This window comes from Somniosus microcephalus, unplaced genomic scaffold (genome assembly GCF_052327205.1).
Source record: "Somniosus microcephalus isolate GS21.2 unplaced genomic scaffold, FLI_Smic_1.0 unresolved_chr1, whole genome shotgun sequence".
In the NCBI taxonomy this organism is placed as follows: Eukaryota; Metazoa; Chordata; class Chondrichthyes; order Squaliformes; family Somniosidae; genus Somniosus; species Somniosus microcephalus.
Genome location: NW_028225179.1, coordinates 142,076,746 through 142,097,173, shown reverse-complemented (window position 1 = coordinate 142,097,173; position 20,428 = coordinate 142,076,746). Strand labels below are relative to the sequence as shown.

Here is a 20,428-nt window from a genome sequence, read left to right as displayed (position 1 = left end):
AACAGTTAACGTTTCAATGTTAACTCTGTTTCTCCATAGAAACATAGAAGATAGGAGCAGGAATAGGCCATTCGGCCCCTCGAGCCTGCTCCGCCATTCAATGAGATCATGGCTGATCATCCAAACTCAGAACCCTGTTCCTGCTTTCTCCCCTTGATCCCCGTAGCCTTACGAATTATATCTAACTCCTTCTTGAATATATTTAATGAATTGGCCTCAACTGCCCTGTGTAGTAGAGAATTCCACAGGTTCACCACTCTCTGGGTGAAGAAATTCCTCCTCATCTCTGTCTTAAATGGCTTACCTCTTATCCTTAGACTGTGACCCCTGGTTCTGGACTCCCCGACCATCGGGAACATCCTTCCTGCATCTAGACTGTCTAGTCCAGTTAGAATTTTATAATTTTCAATGAGATCCCCTCTCATTCTTCTAAACTCCAGCGAGTATAAGCCCAATCGACCCAATCTCTCCTCATACGTCATTCCTGCCATCCCAGGTATCAATCTGGTGAATCTTCGCTGAACTCCCTCCATGGCAAGAACATCCTTCCTCAGATAAGGCGACCAAAACTGCACACAATACTCAAGGTGTGGTCTCACCAAGGCCCTGTATAACTGCAGCAAGACATCCTTGTTCTTGTACTCGAACCCTCTTGCTACGAAGGCCAACATACCATTTGCCTTCTTAACCGCCTGCTGCACCTGCATGCTTACCTTCAGCGACTGGTGCACAAGGACACCCAGGTCTCGCTGCACTTCCACCCCCCCTTCTCCCAATCTATTGCCGTTCAGATCCACGGATGCTGCCTGGCCTGTTGAATGTTTCCAGCATTTTCTGTTGTTGATCAGATTTCCAGCATCCACAGTATTTTGCGAAGCATTCACTATCACAGATAAAATTAAAACATAACGCTAGAAAATCACAGCTGGTTAGAGAACTGACCAGGTTAACCTATCCTGATCCGCCATCTGGGTCTAACGCCTCCCTAAAGAGATTGCCGGGGTCTCTGTGAATGTTTCAGGAGATCCTCCACCGGCATTGCTTATAAAGATGAAAAGCCCAAGCGCTTGGCGGCATTGGGTGCGGTCTTTGGTGTCAAAGGTCACCTCGCGCTGCTGCCAGTGGTTCCCGCTCGGGATCGCCGACACAAACCAAACCGTCTGGCGCTTCTGATTGGCCCGCTCCTTCGCGTGAAGTAACGCAATCTGAAAAGTAATTGGTTTAAAGCTGGAGTTCGTCCAATAGGAAATCCCTCTTTCTTATTCTTCATTAGCATAACGGGGTCTATATATTCAAGAGGCGGAGCAACTTCATTTGATTAAGTAGCAGGTTGTTTGAATTGAAGGTAATGCTGGAGACGGCGGGTATGGGAGGTCTGTCTCGCAAGGCGTCGAAGCAGTCGTTTTTTTTAAAATTATAAAATGAATGAACAAGAATGTGCCCAAGAAGCGAAGGAAAATCCGCAAGCAGAGCTATTCTACGTACGTGTACAGGGTGTTGACCCAGGTTCACCCGCCACCCGGATCTCATCCAAGGTCATGAGTGTCATGAACTCCTTCCTTATCGATATCTTTGAGTGCATCGCCTCCGAGGCCAAGCACGTCATTCACTACAACAAGCGGCAGACCATCTCGGCCAGGGAAATCCAGAGCGCTGTCCGCCTCATGCTGCCGGGGGAACTGGCCAAACACGCCGTCTCTGAAGGAATGAACGCTGTTACCAAATACACCAACTCCATTTTGGCCGATCATGTAAAATAATTTAAAAAACACAACGGCTCTTTTAAGAGCCACACACAATAAGCAAAGAAGGGCTCTAAATTCAAGCAAAGGTGTTTCGATAGAGGGGGGCGGGGGGGGAGTTATTTTATCAATTATAATTTTAAAAATGGACACTGAAGATATTTCAATCTTACTGATATGAGATGTTAACACAGCTGCGTAAATTTATTTGGCGGACAAGACAATTCTGCCATTAATTTGCTGTATCTGGCATTGCACATTCAGCACATTGGTCATGTCAGCCACGGGCTAAAAATATTTACATTGAGTTACAGATTCTACAGCACAGGAACAAACCATTTGCCCCAACTGGTCTATGCCGCTGTTTATGCTGCACACGAGTCTCCTCCCACTCCTCTTCATCTCACCCCATCAGTATATCCTTCTATTCCCTTCTCCCTCATGTACTTATCTAGCTTTCCCTTAAATGCACCTATGCTACTCGTTTCAACTACTACTAAGTCGTACTTACTTCAAGATTAAAACGAATAGTCGTTTCCCCGAGGGTGATGTCACAAATTATGATATTTCTGCTGTTTATATAATAAGGCGCTTAAAATATTAGCCATTTTTTTCCCAATTTTTTTTAAAGCTATTTCCTTACATGTAAAATCATACACCACAGAAGGAGGCCATTCGACCCATCGTGCCTGTGCCGGCTCTTTGAAAGAGCTATCTAATTAGTCCCACTCCTCTGCTCTTTTCCCCATAGCCCTGCAATTTTTTGTTTTCCTTTTCAAGTATTTATCCAATTCCCCATTGAATCTGCTTCCACCCTGCTTTCAAGAAGTGCGTTCCAGATCACAACAACTCGTTGCCTAAAGAAAAAATCTCCTCTCTGGTTCTTTTGCCAATTATTTAAAGATTCATCTAGTGAAGGCTACTTGGTTTCGTTCCTCATGTGAAATTAAATCAAAAAGCCAATTTTTAAAACGTTGAACAGCATGCCCATTTGTGCAACTGTGCGTTCAATTCAGCTGTCTGGCAACAGTGTGCACTTTGAAATTGTGGTTCTCGTAGTTCGGAGCCAACACATGTGCCCGGGAAGTTGTTTGTAGGCAGGTTGTTATGGGTCGATATCAACAGAAACGTGTGTCAAATGATGAAATGTCTAGCTGCTGTGCATGGAGTCGCATCTGGTGGATTCTAACTCCACTTAAAACACTTCCCCGTCATTATAGGATGTCGAGTAGACCGCTTCTGTGGGCATCCTTTGCGACCAAACGTTTGCCGGGAGCGTTCGCATCAGTTAACCTGCGGCTAGTTTGTTAATTTCTCGACACTGCCGTTTAAGTCGCTGCGTGTTAGCAGCTAGCTGCTGTGGAATATTGAATGTGATTGGTGTGTGTTTAGCTCAACTCAAGACTCCAGCAGAAAAAAAGAGCAGGAAAAGTTGTGTTATCACACTGAATTTTGCAATTGTTATCTGTAAACGCCCAAGCTTCTCATGTCCTTCCACAACGCTTTATTAAGGCTCTATTAATTACATAAGAAAATCTGCAATCAGATTAAAGCCGTTTTTGGCAAGCTAACAATTTTAATTGACGATTCTACATAGCAACAAAACTACTCTAGTGGTATGTTAGTGTGACACCGACAAACGCACCGACCCTATTACCTGCTCTTCGGCCTTTTGGGAATCTGTAACTAAAAAGTCGAATTATCATAGAGAGCCCGTGTGAGTGCATTGATCGTCACTGATTCAGTGACACATAGTTGTAGAACGATTTAGTTGCATGTTTTGGTGATTGGGCTAATGCAATATTAGGCACAACAAACACAGTAGTTGGTCCGTATCATTCAGGTGAATATCCGGATTTAATAATATGGCACTGTCTCAATCGCAGGACTAAATGGTAAATTAGAGGTTATATTGATGAAGTAAATGGTTTCGACTACTTTTATAGGCGAGCCCTGTAGCTGCTGTTCGCCGCTCAAAGAAAGGGGAATTGCGAGAATTTGCTGAAGGCCTGGATTAGCATCAAAATAAAATCGGGTGAATATTAAGAATCCAAGTGGATTGCGAGTTCAGACAGGAGCGTTCTGTGTGGGATATCGGTGAGGCACTTCATGCTATTTTCTTTGCTGCTTTAGACAACGAGGAGAGACAGAGCTACACACAATGGCTCACAAGACTGCAATCTGCTGAATTCACCCAGGATTTAGGGGCAATGTGTGACGGCCTTTATATTGCCTTTCCTTTGAGAGTTATGGCAGAAACAAAATTAATGCAGACAACCACATGAGACGTGCAAAACGAATCTTAAAAGCTACGAAGAAAGGTGGAAGCGACAAGAAAGTCATCTGAAACGTGCCTCTCGTCTCGAATAGAAAGCGTGTTAACTTCAGCCAATAGCATTTCTTTCCAGTTGGATAAATCACACGAGATCTTCATGACTTGCCTTGGCTGCAGTAGAAAACGGCAGGGACAGTGTGCAATATTCGATCCCAATTGCCCAATCGTCTTCCTTCTATTTGTAATAATATTGAGCGTTAAAATGATTAATAGCCTTGCAATAGATAAAATAAAAACTGGAACAAGACGAAAAGTTAAGCGGCGTTTTTCTGCACCACCTCCAGGAACTGAATATCTCCTTTGTGTATGTTCTTACAGCTATTGAAAATCTATGATGGGGAATGCTGCATTTATTACGCTTCTCTTGAAATGCTTTTATTTTTGTTTCACAATCCCTCAGACAAAAGCCTACCGTAAACGCAATCTGCTTACAGAAACAACGCACAGCGGATGCTGGAAATCTGAAATGAAAACAGAAAATGCTGGAAACACTCAGCAGGTCAGGCAGCATCTGGGAAACGTTAATTTTGTTTCTCTCTCCACAAATGCTGTCTGACCTGCTGAGTTTTTCCAGCATTTTCTGTTTTTATTAGCGCAAACTGCTTGTCAGTTTGGTGTATTTTCATTTTACAAGCTGGCATGGAGAAACTGGATTGACAGCTTGATTTTTGTTACTGATATTGAGGGAGCCAATTTCGGCCGCGCTGTGCCCCAAAAGTTTGCCCTTGGTCCATGAGACAAAGTATGCTAATTAGGGATGGGTAAGACGCCGCTTCCTATTCGCTAAATTTTTGTAATGTGTCGATTGTTCTGCTGAGTTATAGACGAATCAGAAACAAATTAAAGTTATTCAACCAATGAGAAACGACCGCATCTCGATCTGGCTGAAAGGTATAAATAGAGAATTGCTCGGCATTAAACGGCTCATTAGGGTCGATGAGAGTTTGTAATAAGATGTGAGGTCGTGGTAAAACTGCAGACAAAGTACGTGCCAAGTCCAAGACCCGCACCTCCCGAGCCGGTCTGCAGTTCCCGGTCGGCCGCATCCACCGCCTACTGCGCAAGGGCCACTACTCGGAGCGGGGGCCGGAGACCCGGTCTACCTGGCCGCCGTCCTCGAGTACCTGACCGCCGAGATCCTGGAGCTGGCCGGCAACGCAGCCCGCGACAACAAGAAGATTCGCATCATCCCCCGCCACCTGTAGTTCGCCATCCGCAACGACGAGGAGCTCAACAAGCTGCTGGGCGGGGTCACCCTAGCCCAGGGCGGGGTCCTGCCCAACATCCAGGCCGTGCTGCTGCCCAAGAAAACCGTGCACCCCAGCAAGGTTTATACCTAAAGGACAAACATCAATAAATCGATTCAACGGACCACAAAGGCTCTTTTCAGAGCCACCCACCTCCTCTTTTTAAAGAACTTCAGCCAGATTCTCCACTTTAATTTGAATAACTTCAGAGATCTACCAGCGGACTTCCAGACGAAATGTTTCACCCCAGACTTTTTAGTTCTAATACTTTGTTAAAATGCTGTGAAAATTAATTACTGGCTGGAGGCACCCCTTTGTTTTCAATGTAAAATCTGCTCTAAATTGAAAATGTAAATTCGTGGCCAACATTAAAAAAGAAAAACGATCGAACGATTGTTACGGTATTCAAAATTATTAAAGATTATTTGTTCCTTCAATGAGTAGCTGTCTCAATTCTTTGGAAGCAACGTGGGCTTTTTGGTGGAATTCTTTTTGACCACGATAATTTTTTTAAAACAGCTTAGAATTTTGAACAAAATGCTGCACTCTCTAAATCTCCTCTGCCCCCTCCCCAAGGCCTTAACATCCTTCCTAAAGTGGGGTGCCCAGAATTGTACAATATTCCAGCTGGGGCCTAATCAGTGATTTGTAATTGTTTAGTTTTAACTTTCCTTCAGCCCGATTCAATCCCTTTTCTCCGCACCATCTCGGTTTTGCTTTCTGCAGATGCTGCCTGACCTGCGTGTTTTCCAGCACTTGCTGTTTTTTTAAAATTTGCCTGTGACACTTTCAGGCAAATGGTTTACATGTACAACGCTTCAAACTTAATATGCCAGGCGGAAAATAGGGATAAATGCAAGATATAAATAAAACACCAAACTAAATGCAAAGGATGTCTGCAAACTTGGGATACTTGACTGGAAACAATTGGGATTAATGCAGGATATAAATATTGGGTTATTCAAGTTTCTCTGCATTATAGCTTTTCCCCACAAGGATTGAAGTGGCTCTTAAAAGAGCCGTTTGGTTTCAAGTTCCCGTTCCTCAAATGGGTTAAGACTGCCGGCGACAGGAGGCTTAGGCGCGCTCGCCACGGATGCGCCGGGCGAGGTGGATGTCCTTGGGCATGATGGTGACCCGCTTGGCGTGGATGGCGCACAGATTGGTGTCCTCGAACAATCCCACCAGGTAGGCCTCGCTGGCTTCCTGCAGGGCCATGATGGCCGAGGTCTGGAAACGCAGGTCGGTCTTGAAATCTTGCGCGACCTCGCGTACCAGGCGCTGGAAGGGCAGTTTGCGAATTAGCAGCTCGGTGGACTTCTGGTAGCGGCGGATCTCCCGCAGGGCCACGGTGCCGGGCCGGTAACGGTGAGGCTTCTTCACTCCGCCCGTGGCCGGGGCGCTCTTGCGGGCCACCTTGGTAGCCAACTGCTTGCGGGGAGCTTTGCCCCCGGTGGATTTGCGCGCCGTCTGCTTCGTCCTCGCCATTCTCCTCGAACTACTGCTGTTTCTCCGGGCTCCGGGCTGCGGCTTTTATAGCAGTCGCCGGCCGAGCCGCACCTTCTGATTGGCTGCAAACACGGCAAATCTCTGCCTCTGATTGGCGCGTTTTTCAATCCACTCCAACTTCGGACACCAAAGAAAAAGGGAGGGAAAATTAACACCAACGAAAAAGGCGGCTTATAGAATAAGAGCACGTCTGTGAATCATACTCGTTATTGTTAAAATGATGGCCCTCTGTGGGGCTGAATAACCACTGTTATTAAAATCATGGCATCTGTGGGATTGAATAATAATCATTATTGTTAAAATTATTGCATCTGTGGGATTGAATAATAATCATTATTGTTAAAATTATTGCATCTGTGGGATTGAATAATAATCATTATTGTTAAAATTATTGCATCTGTGGGATTGAATAATAATCATTATTGTTAAAATTATTGCATCTGTGGGATTGAATAATAATCGTTACAAATTATGGTATCTGGGACTGAATAACAATTAAAACTATGGCATCTGTGAGACTAAATAATAATAATTGCTAACAATTGTCATCTGTGCGACTGAATAATCATTTAAATTAAAATTATAGCGTCTGTGGGACTGAATAATCATTAAAATGGCATGTGAGACTGAATAATTCATTATTAAATCTGAATTATGGCAAATTGATCCTTTAAAATGACTGGTTCCAGATTTAATATCATTTTAGCTTGTCAGCGACCCGCTTCTAAATGAGTGTTGTACAAAACAGAGCAGTGACAATGCATCATTTTGTTATTGTTCAATTTCAATCTATTTTAAATTAACGATGTATTACAAAAACACACCACCAAAATCTGAACATACGACAAAAAAATGAAACGGCGAGGGTTAATTAAATAAAGATAAGTTTCATTTTTTATGCTGTCCGTATTTCAAATGTCATCAGTCAAATGAAAATAAATAGTCCCTTCTGGATCTCGTGAGTGGCTCTGAAAAGAGCCTTTGGGTTGAGTTTTTAAGGTGGGAGGACCGAGAGGCTTTATTTGGAGCTGATGTATTTGGTGACCGCTTTCGTCCCCTCCGAGACGGCGTGCTTGGCCAGTTCCCCGGGCAGCAGGAGGCGGACGGCGGTCTGGATCTCCCTGGAGGAGATGGTCTGGCGTTTGCTGTAGTGGATCAGGCGGGAGGCCTCGCAGGCGATGCGCTCGAAGATGTCGGTGACGAACGAGTTGATGACACTCATAGCCGAGGAGGAAATGCCGGTATCGGGGTGGACCTGCTTCAGCACCTTGTAGATGTAGATGCTGTAACTCTGCTTCCTGGTCTTCCTGCGCTTCTTGTCGCCTTTGGTCCGCTTCTTGGTGGCCGCTTTCTTCGGCCCCTTTTTCGGGGCGAGGCCCTTGGACGCCGCTTCAGGCATGGTGAATGGACGCGAGAGTCCGTAATGGAGAGTCTCCCGGACGCGCTATTTAATAGCTAGGCGTATGCAAATGAGGAATCAGAAAGTGAAGGACTCCTATTGGTGAACCAGCGCATAAATATCTATTGTGAGTTAGGAATAAGGGGTGCCAACTGGCCAATCAGAGACGCTCATGGTGTTGCAGCTTGTTTCAGGCACGTGGGGGAGAGTCTCCACATGGCTGCAGCTTGAACAATATATTACAATAGCAAAATACTGCGGATGCTGGAAATCTGAAATAACAACAGAAAATGCTGGAAATACTTGATGAAGGGTCCCAGACCTGAAACGTTAACTCTGTTTCCCTCTCCACGGATGCTGCCTGGCCTGCTGAGTATTTCCAGCATTTTCTGTTGAAAGATATATTTTTGGTACCATAAGTTGCCCTGTTAAATTGCAGACTGCTTGCCTGACATTGATCCAGCTGAATGTTGGGAAGACTGAAGCCATCGTCTTCGGTCCCCGCACTAACTGCATCCCCACGCCACCGACTCCCTCCCTCTCCCTGGGCAGCTGGCTGAGCCAGACTGTTCGCAACCGTGGTGTCATATTTGAACCCCCACCCCCCTCAGATGAGCTTCCGACCACATATCCACGCCATCACTAAGACCGCCTATTTCTGCCGCCGGTCCATCGCCCGACCCCGCCTCTGCCTCAGCTCATCTGCTGCTGAAACCCTCATCCATGCCTTTGTTACCTCTAGACTTGACTATTCCAAAGCACTCCTGGCCGGCCTCCCACATACTACCCAATGTAAACTTGAGGTCATCCAAAACTCTGCTGCCTGTGTCCGCACTTGCACCAAGTCCCGTTCGCCTATCACCCTTGTGCTCATTGACCTACATAGGCTCCCAGTTAAGCAACGCCTCGATTTTAAAAATCTCATCCTTGTTTTCAAATTCCTCCATGGCCTCGCCCCACCCCACCGCCCCAACCTCCCCCCCGCCATCTCTGTAACCTCCTCCAGTCCCACAACCCTCTGCGATATCTTTGTTCCTCTAATTCTGGCCTCTTGAGCATCCCCGATTTTAATTGCTCCACCATTGGTGGCTGTGCCTTCAGCTGCCAAGGCCCTACGCTCTGGAATTCCCTGCCTAAACCTCTCCACCTCTCTACCCCTATTTCCTCCTTTCAGACGCTCCTTAAAACTTACCTCTCTGACCAAGCTGCCCTAAAATCTCCTTTTGTGGGTTGGTGTCAAATTTTGTCTTACAATGGTCCTGTGAAACGCCTTGTGACATTTCACCACATTAAAGGCACGATATAAATACAAGTTGTTGTTGTTTTTATTAAGCCCCATTATGCCACACTCAATTCATTATTAGTGTGGTGATCCTTGGGGACTTCAAATTGATCAATAAGGCTGAACCAGTTAGAATTGAGAAACTAGGTAGGATAACCCCGGTGTAATTAGTGTGAAGGTGCAATTTAGGTTATACAATCAGAGAATGATGCAGCACAGAAGGAGGCCATTTGACCCATCGGCCTGTCATAGAGCCATAGAGCCATAGAGTTATACAGCACAGAAAGAGGCCCTTCGGCCCATCGTGTCCACGCTGGCCATCAAACCCTGTGTGCTCTAATCCCATTTTCCAGCACTTGGTCCGTAGCCTTGTATGCTATGGCGTTTCAAGTGCTCATCTAAATGCTTCTTGAATATTGTGCCGGCTCTTTGAAAGAACTATCCAATTAGTCCCACTCCCCTGCTCTTTCCCTATAGCCCTGCAACTTTCCCCCCTTATCTAATATATATCTATATATATATATATATATATAGATATATCTAATTACCATTTGGAATTTATTATTGTATCTGCCTCCATCAGGCAGTGCATTCCAGATTACAAAAACTTGCTGCGTAATAAAACATCCCCTCATCTCGCCCACTGGTTCTTTTGCCAATTACCTCAATCAAGAAAGTGACTGACTTTGTTCTAACTATACATTCCTAGACGGCTGACATTCATATTGGACAGCTGCGCAAAACTGACGATAGCGAATCAGCAGCCTGTCTCACACTCAGAGCTACGGGCATTTCCCCTTTTTTTTAACTACTTCATGGGGTGTAATTGTACTTGGGCAGGGTACAAAACAGGTGATATTGCTTGGTCACTTGTTATACACCCAGTTCCATTGACTTCAGTGGAATTGAGTATCAGGCGTGTTGTATAATGGTTGGCAAATGCGATTTCGCCCAGTTTGCATTCCTGGCCAAGTCCAGTTTCACCCTTAATGGCTTATTTAGCTGAAGGGAATTGCAGCTCATCCAAGACTGGTGTTGGACAAGCAGTATGACAGCACAGGCAGTGGAGAGGTAGTGTGAGGTGGTGGAGAGGTTGTACTGGGTGGTGGAGAGGTTGTGTGAGGTGGTGGAGAGGTTGTGCTGGGTGGTGGAGAGGTTGTGCTGGGTGGTGGAGAGGTTGTGCTGGGTGGTGGAGAGGTTGTGCTGGGTGGTGGAGAGGTTGTGTGAGGTGGTGGAGAGGTTGTGCTGGGTGGTGGAGAGGTTGTGCTGGGTGGTGGAGAGGTTGTGCTGGGTGGTGGAGAGGTTGTGCTGGGTGGTGGAGAGGTTGTGCTGGGTGGTGGAGAGGTTGTGTGAGGTGGTGGAGAGGTTGTGCGAGGTGGTGGAGAGATTGTACTGGGTGCCATCAGCGCAAATGCGGCAGCTGACCCCCATATCTTTGGATGATGTCACCAAGCGGCAGCCTGCAGGTGAAGAAGAGGAGAGGGTCAAGATGGATGCTCGGGGGCCTCCTCAGGTGATGGTGCGAGGATGGGAAGAGAAGCCATTGATAGAGATGCTGTGGCTGCATTCACAAAGGTTGGAGTAGAAACAATTGAGAGCTGTCCCCCTGAGCTGGACAATGGAGGCAAGCTGTTGCAGGACAATGATGGAACCTCAAAGGTTACAGAGAGATTGAGGAAGGTCAGGAGGGATAGAACGCCACGGTCACAGTTACAGAGAATGGTGTTCATGACGTTTGTTAGGGCTGTTTGGGTGCTGTGAATTGTATTTCTGGACCAACCGACTTTACAATCCTTAAATTCAATGAAGTCTGTCCAGAAACCTCACTTCAAAAGACATTGAGGGCGAAATTGGACTTGGACATGCCACAAGCTCTATACCCTTAATATCAACTCCATCCCCTGCCCAGTCACTAGCTCAGGTGAATCAGACTTTTTGCAACCACAGCATCCTAGTCAACCCTTAGCTGAGCTTCCAACTGCATAATCTCTCCATCACAAAGACCATCTACTTCTACCTACATAACGCTGCCCACCTCTGACCCTGTCTCAGCCCATCTTCCACTGAAGCCCTCATCTATTTCATTTGTCACCCCCATACGTGACTATTCGAATGATCTCTTGGCTAGCCTTCAATCCCCCACCCTCCATAAACTTCAGCTCATCCAAAGTATGTCTGCCCATATCTTATTCCGCACTAAATCCCATTCACCCAGTCCTCACTGACCTACATTGACAACTGATCCCTCAACATCTCATATTTAAAATTCTCAGCCTGGTACTGCATCATCTAATGTGTGAAGATCCCAGGTGTCATCCCCTGTCCAGGCTCTGTTAGTTGCACTTGATGTGGAGTATTTTAAACCAACACTCGACACAAGGGGCCAGTAATTCGGGTCCCAGCGCGTGAGTATGGATGGGTTACTCACGCGTGGGCCTGAAGGAATTGCCGGTTTTCAGGATGCACAGCGCATGCGCTGAAAACCGGCATTTCCTGTGCTCGTATCCAAGGGGTTAAGAGGCGGGACGCGTGCGTCCTTTCAGGCAGTGCATGCGCATTAAACTTCGGCATTTTCATCAATGGATTGAGCGTGTATAAGTCCCCAAATTTTACACATGAAGAAACGAGGAGTAAAGCCACCGAGAAGCTGCGGAGGAAGAACTATTTAATCAGTTGTGATTCTGAACGGCACATTTTTTGGGGGGAAAGGGAGGAAACTTATTTTTAGAAAGTCTGAGGTAAGTTTAAAACTTTTTTTTTTTTTTAAAAACGGGTTTTGAGTAATGTAGGTATAAGGAGCAATTGTGGCTGAGTGAAAGGCCTAATTGAATTTGATGTGTTTATTAATTGTTAAAATTACTGTTTAAAAATGATTAAAATGCTAAAAAAATGAAATAGTCTTCAGTAATCTATCTTATTTTCAGTAAGTATGTATGTATGATGGTATGTATGTCTGTATATATTCCTTGAAGGATGTGCATTTATGTATTTATTCCTTTCAGTATGTGGATGAATGTATGTATGTAATGATGACTTTCTGCAAATGTAAGTTATTGGAAAAGGATCTCGGCCTGTGATATTCATCAGGCGGGTAAGACATGTTCGCAAGCCGTTATCACATGTTTCCTGGCATAGGCTGAGTTGATTTTATAGCCACTCATTTTAGTAAAATAACTAATAAGTATTTCCATTTCCTCCTTACAGGTACGTCTGTGTAAAGAGGAGTCCTGTGAGCGAGAAACACGCCCTCTTATAGAAATGTTGCCGTGATGCTCTGTGTGGATTTGCTTCAAAGACATCGGAACGCCAGGGAGCAACATAGAAGATTGAGGAACCATAACCGTCTCCTGACCAGAAGGAACAACTACCCACCCCACAGAGTTTACAGGGAGAGGCGATCATTTGAAATGCTGTCCGAGGAGTTGCGTGTCAGGAGGCTGCGCTTCAGTAAAGAGGCAATTGGCCGACTATGTGACATGCTGAAGGCGGACCTGGAACCACGCTCAAAGACCCGCAATGCCTTGTCAGTGAACATGAAGGTTACCACAGCATTGAACTTCTTTGCAAGTGGATCATTTCAAGCAGGCACCGGTGACATAAGCAAAATCTCCAAGAATGCTGTGAGGGTCTGCATTCACCAGGTCACAGAAGCCATTTGCCGTAGGATTTCAGATTTCATTAAGTATGACTTGTCCACTCGACATCAGAAGGAGATGGCCTTAGCATTTCATCGCATTGTTGGATTCCCCAAAGTGATTGGGGCCGTCGATGGAACCCATATTGCATTGAAGGCACCAAAGGATGCACCTGTGACATACATAAACAGGAAGGGGTATCATTCATTGAATGTAATGATATTATGTGATGCGCACCTCAGGATCCTAAATGTGAATGCAGGGCACCGGGGAAGTAATCATGATTCCTTCGTCCTCCGTAACTCTAAATTGTATGATTCTCTCAGCAAATTGCCTACAGGATCCGCATGGATATTGGGCGACAAGGGCTACCCGCTAAGACCATGGCTGATGACCCCCTACCGCAATACCAATAATCAGTCTCAGGAGAGATACAACCATGCACACGTGTCTACACGTCAAGTGGTGGAGAGGACAATAGGACTTCTGAAATCACACTTCCGGTGCCTGGATAGGTCAGGGGGGACCTTGCAGTACTCTCACCAGAAAGTGGCAAGGATTGTGCTGGCCTGTTGTGCTTTGCACAACCTTGCCCTGCAGGAAGGACTCACCCTTAACACTGAAGAACAGCTGCCTGTTGAAATGGAGGATGAAGACGATGGCATTGTGCATGTTGCCAGGCCTCATGGGGAGGAGACAACTGCCGCAGAAAATAAGGCTGCTCGGGAACTGCTGGTAGCCAACACCTTCACGCGGTAGTTACGCCCTGCACCTACCCCTCCCCCCACAAGGCAAAGACAGAAGCAGACACATATTAAAGTGAAAAGTGACCTTTTATTGCATCTTCAAAAACTTTTCAGCTTAAGTTTCGATCTATAAAGTGAATAACTTGTCAATTTTAAGTAGTGCTTCACTACTTTTAAAACATTTGTGAACAGGAACAGTGCAGAAAAAATACTGTAAACAGTTCGTATTTACTTGCTTTTCTTTCTTCGTTCAAGTACGTTAACAGTTTTGAAATCACTTTTTAAACAGGTTTAAGTCATTTGTTCTGTAAACAGGTTTAAGTCATTTGTTCTGGTTTCTTAGTGAAATTACAAAATTGAAGATGGTAACTACCTATTTTAACGTTTTCAAACATGTGCAAAATGGAAAATGTAAAAAAAAGTGTAAACATTTTACAGTAATCATTTTTACTTTCTTACTGCAATACAGACATTCAAGGTGGAAACTAGCTATTTTCTACTTTTGTAACAGTTGTTGTCAAAACTTTTGAACTAAAATAAATGTTGAAATTGTTTTAACATTGATTACTGGGTGTACTGCTGAAACAAAACGGTTACATATCCTTTCATTCAGAAATAAACATTTGAATTTAAATATATAAGAAAACATTTAACATTTCAATAAAATGAAAAATATAACAATGTAACGATTTGGCCGCTGGCGTCTTTGAGTTAGGGTTGAGGGAGGCGGAGTGAGCTGAAGGTGACACCCTAACGTTTCCTGCGCCTTTTCAATCCCCGTGACTGGAGCCCTCCGGAGCAACTTGCAAGGCCCCTGTGAGACTTTTCCTGCTCTTCAGCAGCTGCCTCATGAAAGGGTTGTTGCTGATGCAAGTCTACGTTTCCCTGCATCATGACTGGCGCAGCTGCTGGCTCCTGGGACCAAAGTGGCTCTGCACTGTGACCTGGGAACAGCCCTTCTGCTGGAGTCAGCATAATGGCAGTAGTTACAGATTCATGCGAATGAACTAGTGCAACCATATTCTCATTAAGCGCCGCCAACTGCAATGTCACCTGATTAAGAGAATTCTCATTAAGCACCACCAACTGCGATGATATCTGATTTAGTGTAATGCCAAGATTATCGATTCCCTGCCTGATAGAGTCTCTAGAGTCTACATCCTTCTCAGTAAGAGAGCTCAGCAATTGACTGAAACCTGCAATATGTAGCTCCTCATCTTGTAGGTGCTGTTGTACTGAATGTCTTTCTGCTCCTCCCACCTGCACTGAAGTGTCAATTTGGTGTCTGTCTGTGGAGCTACAGTCAGCAGTGACTGGCACAGAGCCACAGGGGCCAGGAGATGGTAAGATAGTGGCCACCGACACAGGGTCCATACACTCCTGCTGCACTTGCTGACATAGGACAAGTTGTTCCTGTTCCTCAACCACCTCAGTAACTGCTGCCACTGCATCAGAAACACCTTCCCCAATGCCCTCTGCGGCCGCAGACTCCACGCACTGCTCATCCCGTGTTTGAGAGGCACTCTGTCCAGCTGTGGGAAGGAAGCAGAAAACATTTGCAAAGGTAAAGCACGATCTGCCACATCACAGATATTCAGCACACACCTAACCTTCTTTAACATATAGCTGGCAAGGCCAACTCATGTTGAGGGTCAGCAATGTCTATTTGAGATTCTTCCGCGGGGCGATTGCTAGCAAATCCGTACATCTGCTGCACCCGTTCCTCATGTTCGGTCAAAACCTTCAGCATAGCAACACCACCGCCTGTGTGTGTGCGTTCCCTTGAGTTGTGAGCACTTTTACTCTGAAATTACAGCAGAAAAAAGAGAATCACACAGCTGCATTTCTGACATGGACAGCGAAGACTTTGAAGACTGGGTGGGATGTTTCTTTACATCTTTGATTGAAGTCATACAGCTCCAACCACTGGAATCACGATAGGAGAACAGTAGGTAACCCTAAGCTGGCCCCAAAGCCATAAAGTTTTATTGCTACCTCAGGTGACTTTACCAAGAAGTAACTTGACTGAAGTAAATGCATGGAAAGCCTTTTGAAATCTGGTTAACTTAAATTCTAAGCAATGATACAGTACACTTTAGTAATAACTGTACAAACCCTGACAGATCACAGCAAGTCACTGAATTTCTTGCGACATTGTTCCGCTGCACGTGGAATGGTGGAGGTCGCGCTGACAGCTTGTGCAACTTCCGACCACGCTGCCATCTGACCTTTTCGTGGTGCCCTCGACTGCTCATTCCCCATGATGCGCAGGTGCTTTGCCTCCACCTCGTTGAGGAGATTGCTGAGGTCATCCTCAGTGAAGTTCTGAGTTCTTTTAATCACGTGAAATGTGCTCATTCCAGCCATTTCACTTTGCTAATTAACTGAAAAGAATTAAAATAATGTTTTCAAGGCTTTAAAAACTGCTTAAATAGCTTCAATTCTCTTTAAAACTATCTAAGAGTCATCAAAATCATTTAAACGTTTTAAAAATGTTATAAAAGTTAACAAAACATTCATAAAAATACAAATAACCTACCTGAACTGCTGCTCTGTGAGTACCAGTCCTCTCCAGCTGCTTGGAAAGATTGGGGGCGTGTCCCATGGAAATTAGACCTTAAGGGGCGTGTCTCAGTTGCACTCCGTGCTCGAGGCTTCGCGCTGGCTGCACTCCTGGGCGGCGTGACGTCAGACGCTGCCCGGGAGCCATCATCTGAGAAGAGGAAATCCACGCGTCCCGGGAGCTGGAAGGCAGGCGCGCCGGGTAAGTGCACATTGGGGACTTGCACGCGCGGCAAGCCTCCGATCCTAATATCTGGCCCAAGGTTTTCAAATCGATAGTCAAGTCATCTTTATTACACTCTGCTCTGTCTTAGCCAGGCTTCTCCAAATTGTTACAGCAAGCATTACATTTTTATACATCCAAATAAGCATGGTGGCCTCATGCACAATTCATTCCCGCAACCTGATTGGATCTTGGCCCACATGCACCTTCACGGATTGGGTTACATATCCTAAGGTAAACATGTGCAAGCTACATACTCAATCAATCACTCAAACTGCTGAACGCTGATTAAAAAATAACTTGGAAGCATTGTGACCCAGATAACAAAACCATAAGGCCAGCTGAATTGCTAGACATCATGTCTCAACTGAATTGTTTTTAGTCTCAAAGGTCGGTTATCTTGACCACACCTTATGGATGTGGTCTTTCATGTCAGCAACTGCCTCTCTTACACCATTCTGAGGGTTGCCAGTGATGTTATTTTAAATCTTTCCCCACTTCACACTCATTCAGGACAACAGCCGTGGTGCTACAATTTGCCCGAGAGCGTCGCAAGGGTTCTACTTGAAATGTATTTTGGGGAGAATCAATCCAATTCCTAATGCCTATAAATTGACACAAAAGCACAAAAGTTTACATTTTCCTAGTTGCTAGTGGTGACGAAACTCAACCATTACATGTACATATTGGAAAATTGCAAGCGATATGCATTGGTGATGGGTGAGTATTCCGCGCTACTAGAATATACTCGGAAGATTACCCTAAATTGGCAGTCTCACTATCTCCGACTCCACTAGCTCAGCAGCTTTATCTAGTGAGTAGTGGAATCATATGGGCAAGAAGAGTCCACAGGTTTAATCCCAGGTCTATGCTGACTTAATGGATCTCAACTGGTATTGTGGCTACAATTGACCTCACTACTACGGGGTTTGGGGGGCTGGAAATTGCTTCTGATCACTATCCAGCGTATCCTACTGGAAATTGCGTGTGTGTAGATGATGAGTAAACAGGATCAAGCTTAGTCGTGAGATACTCATGAGATGCCTCCACCCTCATCAGACAGCCAGCCAACATTCATTATCAGGGCGTGGATGATAAGCTGGATGACAACAAGTTTAACAAAAATTGTCACCCTCAAGTCATGAGGTTGGCAGTAGGGGTGGGGGCGGATGGTTCTCTTGTGATTCTGGGGTGCCCAGTGTAAAATGGGATGCCAGGCAAACGCCAGCTAAATCCATTGAATCAAATGGATTTTCATGAATATTTGACAAGGTAAGAAAGAGCGTTAGTGCTGGGAAAATCCAACATTTTCCACTTGTGGTACCCAGCATTGGCATCAAGCATTGGGTGTATAGTATGATTAGATACAGAATAAAGCTCTGCTCCAAGAAGGTGCCTCAGCCTCGGTGCCAGAGGAAAACCCCCTACGGAACCAATGTGGTATTTTCTATTTCCCACATCAACCTCCAGTGGTCTCTCTGAGTGAGATAGCCAATTCTGCACCGAATTATGCGGCCGTTTTGTGCTGGGGTTGGCGGTGGAAGGGTGTCATGGCGGGGGAGGTGTCGGGGGTGGGGACATGACCACATAGAATTGGGCCCAAACTCATTTCACAAGCAACAGAGGTGACGTCTTGGTTTTGAACTCCAGTCCCAGAGCTGAAAGGCCAATGTCTTCTGGGTGAGGTCCACTGTACCACCTAGTTCTGTTAGTCATTGAAACACTTTACAATACTAATACCACTCACAGAGAATCCTTCAAGCCCTCTCCCTTGCCCAAGCTGTCCTGGATAATAAGTTCCTCAAGGAACCTTCTTTCTAACTTGCCTCCTATTATCTCAAATGGACATTATTTATATATATATATATATATATATATTTCTAGGTATGTATTTTACCAAAGCAGAATAAACAGCTACCTTGTTTGCTTACTAGGAATATGCACAAAGTAAATGTAAATGTAAAATTTAATTTACCATCCTCATTTACTGAGCACCAGTTACAACAAGAGTTCACGTTTATCTGAAGTAATTCATTTTTCTTAAAAAACATTTAATTTCCTCCTTTTTCATTGAAATCTAGATGATTTCATAAGAGGAGGCACATGGGAATTGTATGGAATGACAGCATTGTCACTATGGTTAGCATGATCAGTCCATTGTGATCTTATTAATGGTGAAGTGCAATATTCGCTCAGTGATCCTTCTCCCACTGATAGCCTTTAATCTCTCTCTCTCTCTCTCTCTCTGTTGTAACCTCCCTGATCACTCTCTGCTTTATCGATACTATTGAATATGCGAAAAATGATGGGCAGGAAATGACCAGCTGGTCCATTTTAGCCTGCCCCACACACCATGGTGGAGCATCATGACTAAACTCTTCCCCTCGCTCTACCCTGTTCAGGACCGCAAAACCTGAAAACAAGAGTGCCTGTCTTTATTTTATATGATTTTAATTCGGGTACAAAAAGGAGACTGCTCTCTCTTAATTAGGTTTCAAAGTGGAAGACTGGAGACAGTCACTCATGGATCAGGTCAAAATGGCTTTTGTTCAGAAATCGATTAAGATAAAGATACTTTGATGCCTTACGCACGAGGATTTAAAGTCTTAACTTTAACAGAGAAGATGTAGGGCGGATCGTTTTCCTCCTGCAGGTGAGGCACTCAATTGCCTGGGCCCAACGAATACAGAAAAATCGGGTGGGGGACGAGCGTACTGTCATAACGGAACCTGCCCTATTTTCTATTCATCTGTTTCTAAGGAGTTGCCTAGGTGAAGATTGTTAAATAGTCAATCCAGTTTGTATATACGGCAAGGTTGGTTATTGTATTGTTGGTATTTGCTTATCTCTGTGCTTCTGCATATTATTATATCTGTAAATAAATCTGATCAAGTAGTTGAGCCTGTATACCCACGGTCTAGTGGTGTGAAATTTTCTGCCTTCTGATGTGATAGATGGTGGGCATCCACAGATCCTCCGGTACCCGAGTTACTGAAGTCTGGGTTAATTATTCGACCTGGGCTATGGGTAATTTAACACAGGGGAAAATCTAGATGCAAGTTTTAGTTAATAAGATGCTTTGTCTGCTTATGAAAACTGTCTTCCAGCTCTTTTCATGAGTAGAGGTGTTGGGAAAAAATCCAATCTACGACACTCCTTGCCAGCTGTTACAAATTTTTGGGATATTCTCTTGTGCTCAGTAACAGCGGTCTCTTCCATAAGCAGACCCTGCATCACGTGTGATTAGGAGTTTAACTTAACTGCCCAATATCTAGCCATACAATAAAATAGCCTGGGGTGGAGAGGGGTCATAACAATGAAACCCCTCGTTGTATATACTTGATACTGTAACCTATCCTCATGTGCAGTTCTCCTATCTTTTGGAAGGCTGATTAATTTCCCCTCCCACACCATCAACATCATGGGGTGGGAGGGTCAGCATTGAGCAGAAGCTCAACTGGACCAGCCATATGAACAATGTGGTTGCAAGAGAAGGACAGAGACTGCACATTCTGTGATGAGTAGCTCACGTCTTGACTCCTCAAAGCTCCTCCGCCATCTATCTGCAAGGCTCATGTCAGGAGAGTAATGGAATACTTGTCACTAGCCTGGATGGGCACAGCTGCAACAACACCAAGGAACTCAAAACTGTATGGAAAAGGACAATTCTGCTTGATCAGTGCCCCTGTCACTGATTCAGTATCTGCACCAGGGCACTTTGGCTGCGATTTGTACTATCGACAGGATG

At 45.0% G+C, this 20,428-nt stretch overlaps 2 protein-coding genes and 2 pseudogenes across 2 annotated transcripts; 2 read left to right on the top strand and 2 right to left on the bottom strand.

The window, feature by feature from the left end:
• Positions 1 to 1,339: 1,339 nt before the first annotated feature.
• LOC147096087 (putative histone H2B 4) lies at positions 1,340 to 1,760 on the top strand (annotated as a pseudogene).
• A 3,271-nt stretch (positions 1,761 to 5,031) lies between these two features.
• Positions 5,032 to 5,761, top strand: LOC147096086 (histone H2AX-like; annotated as a pseudogene).
• LOC147096085 (histone H3-like) lies at positions 5,658 to 6,947 on the bottom strand. Its single transcript, XM_085975016.1, has one exon. It carries the CDS (start codon positions 6,810 to 6,812, stop codon positions 6,402 to 6,404), a length of 411 nt encoding a protein of 136 aa, XP_085831142.1. The 5' UTR covers positions 6,813 to 6,947; the 3' UTR covers positions 5,658 to 6,401.
• Positions 6,948 to 7,709: 762 nt separating this feature from the next.
• LOC147096084 (histone H2B 8-like) lies at positions 7,710 to 8,265 on the bottom strand. The gene has a single exon (XM_085975015.1). It carries the CDS (start codon positions 8,230 to 8,232, stop codon positions 7,852 to 7,854), a length of 381 nt encoding a protein of 126 aa, XP_085831141.1. The 5' UTR covers positions 8,233 to 8,265; the 3' UTR covers positions 7,710 to 7,851.
• Between the last annotated feature and the right edge of the window lie 12,163 nt (positions 8,266 to 20,428).